The following is a 12,700-nucleotide window of genomic DNA, read 5'->3' on the forward strand; positions in this document are numbered from 1 at the left end:
ATATGTTATATCATTGATTCACTTATTAATCTATTACATACTTTCCAAACTTGCAACCTGTTGTGTATTAGCAGTTTTTAAGTACTTGGATACCATGCTACATACATTGCAATTATTACCCTAATTTTATATTTTGCATGATTAGAAAAGTGCATATTTAAATATGATCTCTTTTAAGATTGGTGTCCTGGATGAAGATATGTGTGATGAAATTTTGGCTAAAGCACTAGAAAATTTCAAAAATGTAGGAGGTGATGGTTCAAAAACCCCTGATATGCCCAAACCCTCTGCACCACCTGATGAGTCACCAACTGAGGTACAACCATCTGCTCCTCTTTTATCTCCAGACACAGAAGCAAAGCTGTGGTGTCAAACTGAATGTGTAATCTGTTTGGATGTAGAGGTAATATATTAGATTATATGAATTTTATTAATCATTCTTCAGATATTATTTACTAAGAACAATATTAGTTAAACATACTGTAATTTTCTATGTGTGCTAACTAACATGAAGCAAGTGCTGTAAAGTTACTGCCCACTTTTTGTAGTATACAGGTAGTTTCTTAAACATTTCAGAACTTTTAAAATAAATAAATAAAAATAGAGATTGTTATTTCACTTTCTTTGCAAGTTCTACTTATATCCATTTTACCTGTATAGAATATTTAACCTGAAATATTAAGACATCTCTTTGAAAAAAGCCAAAAATAGTGTTTCAGGAACTGAAGAATAATTGCTAAATAATGTGGCATTTTTCAAACCCTTATAATTTAATGTTGTGTGAAGAAGTATGTATGAAAAAGACCTATAAATGTGGTTTCAAGAATAGAGATAGTTCTCTGAAGTATTTGTGACTGTTGCTGGTTTATTTTGAAATGATAAAATTAGTTTTAAAAAAGTAAAATTGATGTTAAAACATTTTTATTCTAAATTTATAAAAGGTTGATTTTATGACCCTGCCTGTAAAGAAATTCCATTTTTTCATTCACATACTAATAAACAAATTTGATCACGAAAGGATAGTTTTCACTTGCACATAAGAAACATAAATACTTTCGTAAATATTTTATACACTATTTGCACAAGGAATTTCATTTAACATAAGCTTAGCTGCCAACTCTCTTGGTAGATCACAGAATCTTCTAGTTTATTATTATTATTTTATTTATTTATTTTAGGAAAGCTTTCCAAACAATAAATGGAATCTTTTAAATTAATGAAACTTAAACTACCCAAATTTTCATTTCTTTACTCCTGGTGATTTTCAGTGCAATTTTTCTTAGTAAATTATGTTTGATCTAAATTGTCTTAAATTGTGCACACCAGCAAAACTTTTTATGAAAATTCAACCAATGTTTAATCAGATAATTTTTGTATTTAATTTTGTTTTACATCATGTTTGTAAGTTTATTCATATAAGCTTTGATTCTTAATTATATTTTTATCATATTTAAAAGCTCTTTGATAAATAAAGTCCTCAAGAATTTCTCAATAAAAGTGTAAGAAAGTTACAAAATGAAATTAGCCAACATAAAATTTAGACTATCTAATTAAATAGTTCAATAACAAAATGAATTTAAGTCGGTGTGGAATCCTTTTGAAATATCGAAGTACAGCATGAAAACCTTCCAGTGTTTTCATGTTTTACACTAACACGCATATGCTTAATATAAGGTAATTATTTCATTACATTAAACGTACCTTCTGCCACAAAAGGAGGTGTATTTTTCATAGTGTTGCTTTTAATGTCAGTATCCACTAGCTCTTGAAATAAGAGTTAAAATTTGCATTATCTAACGCAGTTCTATTATTTTTGCTGCTATAAATTTCTTTATATTTGTTGTGACTATTTATTGCAACTTATATGATCTTCTGTTGTTTTTAATACATTTGCATTGCAGAGCTCTGCAGTATTCCTGCCATGTGGTCATGTTTGTTGCTGCCTAAAATGTTCTGGTGGTATAGAATTGTGTCCTATGTGTCGAACAGCCATCACTTCAAAATTTGTTCTTACTGCTACATAAGAAAATTTTACGATTGTTAAAACTTTTACATTAAATGCCTTTTATTTGTAATAATTACTTGATTGCATATCTTTATAGGCTTTTTTGAAATTTGCATACAGGATTTATGTGCCTGAGAATCATTATCTGTACATAATTTCATTCTTAATCTCTATTTTAATAAATAAGCATTTTTAAATTGACCCCTTTTTTTAATCTTATAATATGTTATTGTGTTTAAACATTGTACCTCATAAAATATTTAACATGTTTTTTTGCAAAATTCTAGTTTTTGTGGGCTGCATACTTATAAGAAATAGCATATGCAAACTTCTGGGTACTTCCATATTCTGAAATGAAAATTTATTTTTAAGTTTTTCCAAACCTGCTGGTTGTTGTACAGTTTCACATTTTGATCAGCACTGTAGGCAAACTGAACTGATAACAAACATTTGAATATGTACATTAAAGAATTATAAAATGTATAAATGCCACAAAAAGTTACATTCGGTGAATTATAAGTATCTTAAATTCATAAATGTATATCTGCAATACATATAGATTCATATGAATTTGAAAGGCGGATCTAGCATACTCCAAGATACCCTATTTGTGTAGAAACATACGTGTAGAAGCAGTTATGAGGTGCTGCGTTATTGTACAACAATATGAAACTTGATATATATTTTTCAATTACAAAAATTTTAACTTTTAATCAAGAATTATACTAAAACTACAATCCCAAAAAGATTAATTTTATTTTTCATGTCAACCTTTTTTAATGAAAACAGTGTAATTTAATTTAATCTTTTTAAATGAGAAAATTGAATTAGCCATAAACACACTTGCCACTATCAAGAGAAAAGTGCCAAATTCTGCTAAATTTTTTACTTCCAACAAAAAGGGTCAGTTTGGTTTATGTGATTATAGCAAAACCTTGAGGTTTATATGCCTTTGTGAAGGACTTTCTAAGGAAGACTGACTTGTTTACACATTACGCATGACGAGAAACACGAAAATACCCATGCAGCCAACCCATTGTTCTACCAGTGTTCGAATATCACTGGTGTGAACTTTTAAAAAGGGAACAGTACCTGTTTGTCCTTAAGTCAATTAAATCTACGCTAACACAAGGTTTTGCTTAACTTTAAGTACTTGTACTATATAAAGGGGGAGAGACAAAATCAAAGTTTTTAGATTTTATATTACGCCCAGGCTTTTTCGCAGGGGATTCAAAATAGGATTTGAAAAGTGATACAGACATTTAAAGTCATTTGATGCAAAATACCATAAGACATTGTAATAATCTTTGCCTTGCTACTCTACCAACATAATACCAGTAAGAAATGTAAAGAAACCTCACTCATAAAATATCTGTGCTTGAACATGCATGCAGTGTTAATGTTAATGGAACATTTTGAAATCATTGAGTTTGTTAATAAAAATTCATTAATCCCTTAATTGCCACAGGTATATATGCCTTACTCAGCTGATGCGTTAACTGCCTCATCGCACTAAATGCATTTAAGATCATACAACATTATATATATACCCTTTTCTGAATACTACCATTTGCTTTGCGCTGCTACTAGTAAAATTATTTGCAAAGCTTTGGAATGCACCACAATGACCTTGACAGAATATGCGAAGAAAGATACTATTTCAGAAAAAAAGGGGGATGCTTTGGAAACAGTGAAAGTAATGACTGTGCTGTTATTGCTCATGTTTCTGTTTGAGTAAAATGTTTATTTTTCATTCTGTATCTTCCGCTTTCATTTACTGCTTGAAGCAAGTGCTTTTTTTTCACAAATATGTCTTGACAGTGAAATAGATGATTACTTTCCATTATCTTCAGGATCGGACACCTCAGAATATGGTATGTCAGATGAAGAGAATTGCGACTATTCCCTGAAAGATGCTCAAAGTTAGGCACGACTTGATATGAAAAACTTGCCTATGGCATCCAACTAATTCCGGATATGTTTTTTTTTTTTTTTTTTTTTTTTTTGGGGGGGGGGGTATACCGATCTTACAAGGTATGACAGTAAAACCTGATATTGCACTTTACTAGTTTAAAAATAAAGTAATCAACCTTTTCTTATTATACAAACTCATTTTTATTATACTTTTATGCTAAATTTTAAATTTTGTATTTTAATTTTTTTCTTCCTTTATTTTGTGAAAGTAAATAGTTTTTAGATGGTAAAACTTGCATTTATTTTATCCTTAATACATTGCATAACTGCACGCGTCTGTGTAAAAAACGGCACTTGGGAGTGGATCTTCTACGTTTTCCATGGCAGTTAAGCGGTTAAATTTTTACAAAATATGAAATCTCTATATATAATAAAAGAAAGAGTTTGTGTGTTTTTCGTTCGTGCTGCACATAAGCTAATAGACCCACGGCTACGAAATTTGGTATATAGGTACATCTGGACAAGAGCCAGTGCACCTTGAAGCGATTTTTTTCAAAATTCAAATCAGTTTTTTTTTTATTTTATCTTTTCGATTTTATCGCATCATTTTGAATAGTTTCATTCTTTTAGAAATGTGGTTTTGGCAACAGTTTTTCATTCAATGCTTTCTGCTGACTGTTGAAAATATGAGATAAAATGCTTTTTTTTCTTTTGATTTTTGGACATGCAACACGCACATCACAGTCTTCTTATTCTGACATGCATGTGTCTCGAGAGACACAACAGAAAGAATTTTTTTCCCTCTCTCTCTCTCTTTATTAGTTAAATGGCAAATAGGTTTGTATATTTTGAAATGAGATTTATTGCTTATTTCATTGTAATTTTTTTATATTGTTTTAATTATATAAATAGTTTTGCATGATTTTTTTAGGAAACAAAGTTCTTAAAACTTCCTTTATACCATTTGAATTCTTAAGATTTTGCAACAGAAAGTTGGCTAATTTATTTATAAGGATAATTAATATTTGTATTAAAGGATATTGCTTATGTCATTGTAATTTTGTTATACGTAACACACTTTTTATGAAGTTGTTCTACAGAGTAAAATTCTGTGCAGTTTTTAAATTTAAAGTTTGGTGTACCTTTATGCATTTTTTGGTACATTTAAAAGCCAGACGAAAGTTGGCTGCGTAGCTGCTAGTAGATAATAAAACAAATTCCAAATTTGGGCTTTCATATTCAAGTGGAGGACTATGTTATTCAAAATGTTACATCTCTAAGTACCATTGTTTTTGTAGAATGCGAGAAACATTCATGCAGATTTTTCATTATTTAATTTGTTTAAATATAATGCAGGGCTCTAATATTTGGTGGCAACAATTTGAAAAGTGATTTGGACTTTTATAATGAACCAATGCAAAATGCCAAAATGAAATTAATAGCCCTTCTGGGCTAATGTCCCTTGGACTAAAAAAAGCTATACACATTAACTTGGCTAACAGACAACTGATTAAAACATTTCCTATGGAAGATAATTACAGCCTTTTATGTTCCCTCATTACACACAGATAATATATTTACAAACATCCATGCTTTATCCAAGATATATGAACTCAGCCATGTTCATCATCCTTTATAAATCATCACAGAGACCGAGACAGTGTAACCAGTGACAGAGCTATATGTTGAAATAGAGAAAAAGAATGTGGCTTTTATGATTATTGAACTATTTGTAAATGTATATTATAAAGTAAATGAGCATAACATCTCCAGTAAAAAATTTTATTTACACAAAATATCTACATGTAATACAAATTTGTTTTTGCATGCTTGTTATGAAAAGATAAAAAGAATAACACCCTCATCAAATAACCTAGATCAATGTACTCAAAAACAATTATGATAGAAACTTAACTACATAATTGATTTAATTCTTCGCACAAATCAAAATGATTTGACATGAAGCAAAATCTTGTTGTAAGACATTCAAGTACTGAATCTGGTGAATTACATAAATATGAATGAGATTAAATTTAAAAAGCGGTGCAAAAGAACAGCCCAGGTATATGGTAAATTACTTCAGTCTTAAAGTAAATGATATACTGTAACATAATAAAGATAACAGAATTACATAAAGATTTATGTCAGATTTAAATATTTAAATAAGTGGATTGAAAATATCACATTTTTTAAAATTTTTGTTTAAAAATTTAAAGAAAAGCTCTCAACTTTATAATTAGTAAAATATCAGATTTCTCCTCTCCCCCAAACCATTTTTGCATAATACACCTGTAATTAACAGGAATACGAAAGATTCCAAAACTTATGCAATGTATTCAAAGAAATAATTTTCTAGTTCCATATTAATTTTTGAATACAAGATATAATATTACTTTCTTGGTACACTTACTTGCATATTAATCATTCAAATATTTTAAAATATGATATGTTACACATAATCTTTTCAAATGAACAAGACAAACAGGTTATGAACAGATTTCTAGGAAAACTGAAATATGTTTACTATAACAGTTAAATATTTAAAAATATAAGCTTGTTCATAATTTCCTCACAGGTTAGAAATTTTTTTATTGAAATAACTATTAAATGTATAGAGTATAGCAGTGCATAATCTCTTGTACATATTTTGTAGCTGCTCAATATATACACTCTTGGCCAGTGTGACCAATAGAGCGAAAGCTTTTGCTGCACAGGGCAGTCCCTGAATTTGCCACCTCTTTCTTACATAAGCACTTTTGGGGGAAACACATATGGAAGTAGGCTGTAATTCCAACATTTTAAAATTATATTGTTAATTCCTTCCTTTTTGTTCCCAAAAGTACTGATAGCACTGTAGAAGTTTATCCGCCCATCTCTAGATAAACCCAGTAGATGGTTTTAGCTGACCAGTTTGTTCTGCATTGCACTAGAACTCTTGGTGATGTTACAGACTTTGATCTTAGCAAATGGTTTCGGCTAGTCAGTTTGTTCCACATTCACCAGCAGACAGTCTTTGAACTTGTATCTTGCACAAACTGTCTTGTCTGCAGGTGTTCTATTGGACAATTTGAAGAAAATTTCCATTATATCATCACAACTGACGCAAGTTTAACAAATTTTAAAATGCAGTAAGCTTACTTCCATTTTTGTATCATACTAGAGTTATGCCTGCCAACCAGCATCTAAATTTACAATTACAAACAGGGCCCATTATTATAATTATATGATAACACAATGGTAAACTTTGAAATAATGCACATATTTACAGTACTTCTTATAGTTTTTTAAACTATTAAAGCTCCAAAAAATTATGAATCATATATATATCAGTGAGAGGCAAACTTCTTTCACAAAGGGCAATATAATTTATTCTAAAATTTTAAAAAGAGAAAAATATTAATTCAATGATTAAAACTGCATTTTTAAAAATTCCTTTCAGTCAGGTTTGAACCGTGATGTATTAATTCTAAGAAAGGTGCTAAATGGTCATTTGTCAATCTTATTTCTAATAGAATTCTTCCCAAGGTTCATGGTAGAAAACACTTGTTCACATATATAAGATGAAGCAAACAGTGCTAATTTTCGGGGCTTAAAAATATTAAACTTGGAAAACTTATTTTTGATAATGATTTGTAAAACTCTAATTTTGGAACATTGAGAAACAACTGTTTGAGATGATTGTTAGACTGTTACTCAATTAATTTAAGCTGCAAATCTAGCTTCACTGCTTCACAATTAACGTTGAAAGGCATTGTGAGAATATAAATTTCTTTGAATAGCATTGAAATATGTGTTAAAATGCAGGTTTAGGCAATCTTCATAACTCAGGCTTTTCTTCATTTATTGAGCTTATTGAATTTAACTTTGGGAAATCGGACAAGATAAGAGACCTCTTCTACATGAATTCATTTTCTGCATGTGATATCTCTGTCTGGCAGGAGCTGTATACAGTATATATTATTATACAATAGCATTAATATTATTATATATATTTGCATAATAATATTTAATATATAATATTATATATTGTATAGTAATATCATAAATATCTGTATTATATATATATATATATATATATATATTAATTTGCAGTTGGTTGGATAAAGCTTTTTAGGCAAGCTGTAGCTGGCCCACAGGCTGTAGTTTGGCCATCCCTGATCTATAGCGTTTATCTAAGCAAAAATTTTAAATAGTGAAATCCATTTAAACAGAAAATAAATATCACACAAATTTTTCAATGATTAATTCTTCAGAGTTTTTTTAATATACTTAATATATTGCAAATAAGTAATAAACATTAAACATATAATTTAAGAACAGGATTTTTAAGCTGTTTCTCATTTTATCATCACTTCATATTACATATACCTTAAACATACAATTTAAGAATAAGATTTTTAAAGATGTTTCTCTTTTTATTATTGCTTCATGTTAAATATACCTTAAACAGAAATGATTAAAATTCAATACACGATTTCAAAACTTAAATTGTAGAATTAGTTTCATAAACAAAAGCTTTAAATATTTTGATTACTTTTAGATATTCAACATACGAAATACATCAAATTCCAAAAAAGTATAGATGATAATCATTTTTGTTTATGTTTGCTTATGTAACAGTATTGGCAGAAATTGAAAAAATGTCAGTAAAGAAAAATTGGCTTTTTCTATATGACAGAAAAAAAAATACTGATCCAGACAAATACTATATAACCAGAATCATCAAGTAGTATCACTTATCCAGTACATATTGATAAAATGTTATTTTGTTGTATATAACATAACTATTCAGAAGGAAAACATTTTTTGATATTATTAGAAAAAGTGAAAGAAATTTCAGAGATGTCTTTGTAAACATCTGTAAAAATTACATAGTATGAGGTGCATCCCCATAATGTTTTAAATATAAGCATCTATGAACTACTGCTGTCACTGTCATTATTTACAACCTCATCTTCACTTTCAGATTCAGAGTCTAAAGTTATCACATCTGGTGAATCATTTTCTACAATTTCAACTTCCATATTATCCTCGGCTACTTCCTCCTCCCTGAAACTAGATGCTTTCTTGCTTTCCTTTGCCTGTTTTTTTGTCTCTAAGCTTCTTCTATATGCTAAAAGTTAAGAATATTTATTAATTATTTTTATGTATCTCTTAAAATATTGTTGCATGCATACAGGTTTGTAAAAGATTTAATGGATGCAGAACCGATGATCACTTGATAAAAATTATTTTACCAAAAGAAACATTTTACAAGTTCTGGAACTTTCTACAAAAATACTCATACAGCTCTTCTCAGTATCACAGAGTACAATAAGTAGTTACATTTCAAACTACTAAGAAGGTTAAACACAATGTTATATGCAATGCACATCTAAAAGGCAAAGTTCTCATGGATATCTCAATACTCCAAATTCAGTTCTGAACTGACAGCTGAAAAACATACTCTCTCCCTTCTTATACAGTTTTCTCCTAGCCACCTAGAAATCTCTAGTACTTCTCAAAATTACTGGAAAGCACATGAAAGCCGGATATGTTTACAGCTTACATGCAGAATCAATTATAGTTATTGAATTACGTTACCCATAAAGGTGACAAGGGTCTAGACCAAAATGTCACCAAGTTTGGCAAAAAAAATTAGTCACTAAAACTATCGCAAGCTTTGCAATATCTCACCTATTTAGCAAGATAGCCATTTACTCAAAGTTATATAGACTTGTCCCTGTACTCTTACTTTTCCACCAAAGCATCACCTCTTTAGGTTTTTATGTTGCTTTATATCTCCCCCTCAAAGAAACTACTGTGTACAAAATTTGTAAACTTTTTCAATACTATAAAATACAGTAATAACTTTATTTTGGTTGTAAATCTAGCACAGCATTGGAAAACCTAATTGTTTATCTCATGGGTTTGACATTTTAATGGCTGCAAATGTGCTAGTCAGGAGAAAATGTATTATGTATAGAAAGAAAAATATAAATATAGTATCTTTAAATGTAAGTATAATAACAGGCACTAAATGTTTTATTTTTACCACATAAAGTTTCAATGTATATGGTAAATATACGTTTCTGACATGTTTTCCGTGTGTAATCCTAACTAGGAGAAATTATTTTTCAGTTTACCCCTCCATATAGCACTAAAGAGAAAAACCTTCATTACATGGAATGTTCAGCCAAGTCATGTTTTATCAGATTTGGTAGCTAGGAAAACAGTATTAAAGTTGGACACTGGATAACAAGTTTCTGCAGACAGGAAAATTTATCCAAATCTCACAAACAAATAACGTAATCAATTTAAACAATAAAGAGGCTACAATGAGAAAACAAGGTGAAAATTACTTCCATTATTTGCCACTAATACCTATTTCAATTATGAACTGAATACCACAGAAACTGCAGTGGGCATTCTCAACAGGAAAAGAATGGCCTACGTTAACACAAACCACTTTTCATTGGCTTGAAATAATATGGGAACCTTGCATAAAACTGACACTGATAATAATCAACACACAAGTTTAAAATTTGGATGCTGAGGAATAGCAATCTGTTCACAGATGATAACAAATCAACAAATTCTTGGATGGTACCCCCCCCCCAAAAAACCTGCACTTCTTTATATCAATGAGTTCTATTTGATGGAAAGGACACTGGGTTAGAGAAGAGATCGGTATTGGTGGTTATATTAATCTGTACAATCAGAAAAGAAATTAGGTATATTAAAGGCAGAGAAGAACTTATGTATCCAATCATCATACTTTATGCCACTGCAATTTGAATTCTTAAGTTGACTTGGGAGATTTAGGTTCCTAACTGCAGATACATGCTAATAAAAGATAAAGTTACAGAATTCACATAAACTGCATTTAAATTCAATTAATCATACTTAGGTCATGATGATGAACTTGCTGATTACCAATGTCTTCAATATAATCAACCGATTCTATGTTCTTTAAGGAACATGGATATCACAAAAAATTTTCAATTATCTCACTGCAGTTTATGTATGCACTGTGTTGTTACAGAAGATGAAATGGTGATGCATCATTTGGCATCACAGAAGAAACACACAACATCCCAATCTTCCAAGAAATTCAGAACAGCTCTATTAGTAAACAAGGTCATGGTAAATTGGCCTTTGAGATAACACGGGTCTACTATTAGTTTCCTCAGAATAGAAGAGATAGTGAATTCATCCTATTACTTTGATGGCTGAGTCAAATAGTTAAAATAACTTGAATGATCTGACATCATATTGTTTAATCCTTTGAGATTCGGTGAATAATTTTTTTTTTTTTTTGAAAAAATAACTTTACACACAGATAATTAGCTCCTAATACAATGTTACTTCATGCAAAACAAACAAACAAAAAAAAAAAAAAAAAGATAAAATTTTAAGGTAATTCATGACATGGTGATATACCACTTGTCCCAGCGTGCATCCAGAGCAGTAAAATGGCATCTTTGCCTCAGTGTAAATTCTCCTAACATGCTTATCTAAAGTGCTAGTTTTAGCAACCAAATGAAAATGCAAGATATAAAAAAAGTTTTTGAATAATTATCTAGAAAATATTGATCATGTTTTCAAAATAAAAAATATTAAAAAAAAAAAAAAAAAAACTACATAATTTTTTTTTTAAATCGCTTTCTGTACAACTTTTTAGATATTTTTTATGATTTCATAATAGATTTGAAACAGAGAAGATTTTCGCTCCAGTACTTTATTTGCTACAAGTTTGAAAAGGAAGATATTTAGAAGGCTGTCATGTTTATTTACGTTTCACCTCTTTCCTCTGCTTAGGAAATTTTTCTATGTAAATCACACTCACATATCCATTCAGTATTCAATGACATTTCATGTTACAGAGTTATATTTTCATTTCTTTCAGAAAAAATACTAAATATTTTTCAAGTTTTAACATTATTGCAATTCATTAAAAAATACAAATTTGCATTATCAACATATAAAATGAACATGATACTCGAATTTTAAAATATTTGAATGGTGCTGCTATCTAGTAGCAGCAATTCCTACACGCGCAGTGGGACATATTTGGTCCCACCTTTTAACTTCAACCATTCTTACTTAATATATATGAATTCAAATAATAATTTTTATTAGAAAAGGAAATTTTCACATAAAAATATTCATTCTAACACCAAAAGTTGTTGTTTAGACGATTTAAATTGCATTAGAAATAAATAAAAAAAAAACTGCTTCAAAATTAGACCTGCAAAGAATTTTTATTTTACATCATTTCCATGAATGAATACCAGTGCTGCCATCTGTTATACATTTAGAGAACTAAAAGGTGTATTGTATATATTTTAAATGTAATTTTGCAACTTTCATCTGGGAGATTAAAAAAGGTGGGAATTCTGGCGTCCCACTACCCGTCAAAGGGTTAAAGGACTGTATCAGGTGACATTTGCCCAACAGCATGCATGACCTGTTCCACTGTCATTACAGGTTTATATGGCGTCATTATAGGTAACTTATCCAGAGGGACATATTGTACCATCCTATGTACAACCTTGATGCAAAAAAACAGTTTTCACTGCAGGAATACTAACGAGAAAACTGATGGCAGGCAATTCTCAGTTGGTTAGGGAGTTTAGTACGCTATCAATAGATCATTCAAACACTTGATACTAAATTCTATCTGACATAGTTATCTAAGTGTTATCTGATAAGTAGCATCTTACTAATCAGATACACATACACTTGACAAGTAGTATCACAACTTGTCTGTTTAGACAAGTGACAAGTATAGAGATCATC

The 12,700-nt window shown here is 29.7% G+C and overlaps 2 protein-coding genes across 10 annotated transcripts in view; one reads left to right on the top strand and one right to left on the bottom strand.

Moving 5' to 3' along the window:
- The window catches only part of LOC118190788 (E3 ubiquitin-protein ligase LRSAM1-like), a 153,963-nt gene extending 151,757 nt beyond the window's left edge, over positions 1-2,206 (top strand). For all 9 annotated transcript variants that reach the window (XM_085824893.1, XM_085824892.1, XM_035361564.2 and 6 more), the window contains 2 exons: positions 179-403; positions 1,902-2,206. In XM_085824893.1, the coding sequence (XP_085681019.1) occupies positions 179-403; positions 1,902-2,024 (348 nt within the window). In that variant the 3' untranslated portion in view covers positions 2,025-2,206. The remainder of the gene's footprint in view (positions 1-178; positions 404-1,901) is intronic.
- A 3,481-nt stretch (positions 2,207-5,687) lies between these two features.
- Positions 5,688-12,700, bottom strand: part of LOC118190787 (DNA polymerase epsilon subunit 3-like) — a 39,884-nt gene continuing 32,871 nt past the window's right edge. Inside the window, exon 5 of the mRNA XM_035361562.2 lies at positions 5,688-9,032. Coding sequence (XP_035217453.1) covers positions 8,833-9,032 — 200 coding nt within the window. The 3' untranslated portion in view covers positions 5,688-8,832. The remainder of the gene's footprint in view (positions 9,033-12,700) is intronic.

This window comes from Stegodyphus dumicola, chromosome 10, assembly GCF_044657685.1.
Source record: "Stegodyphus dumicola isolate Sdum_Otavi_A_Nest chromosome 10, ASM4465768v1".
NCBI lineage: Eukaryota > Metazoa > Arthropoda > Arachnida > Araneae > Eresidae > Stegodyphus > Stegodyphus dumicola.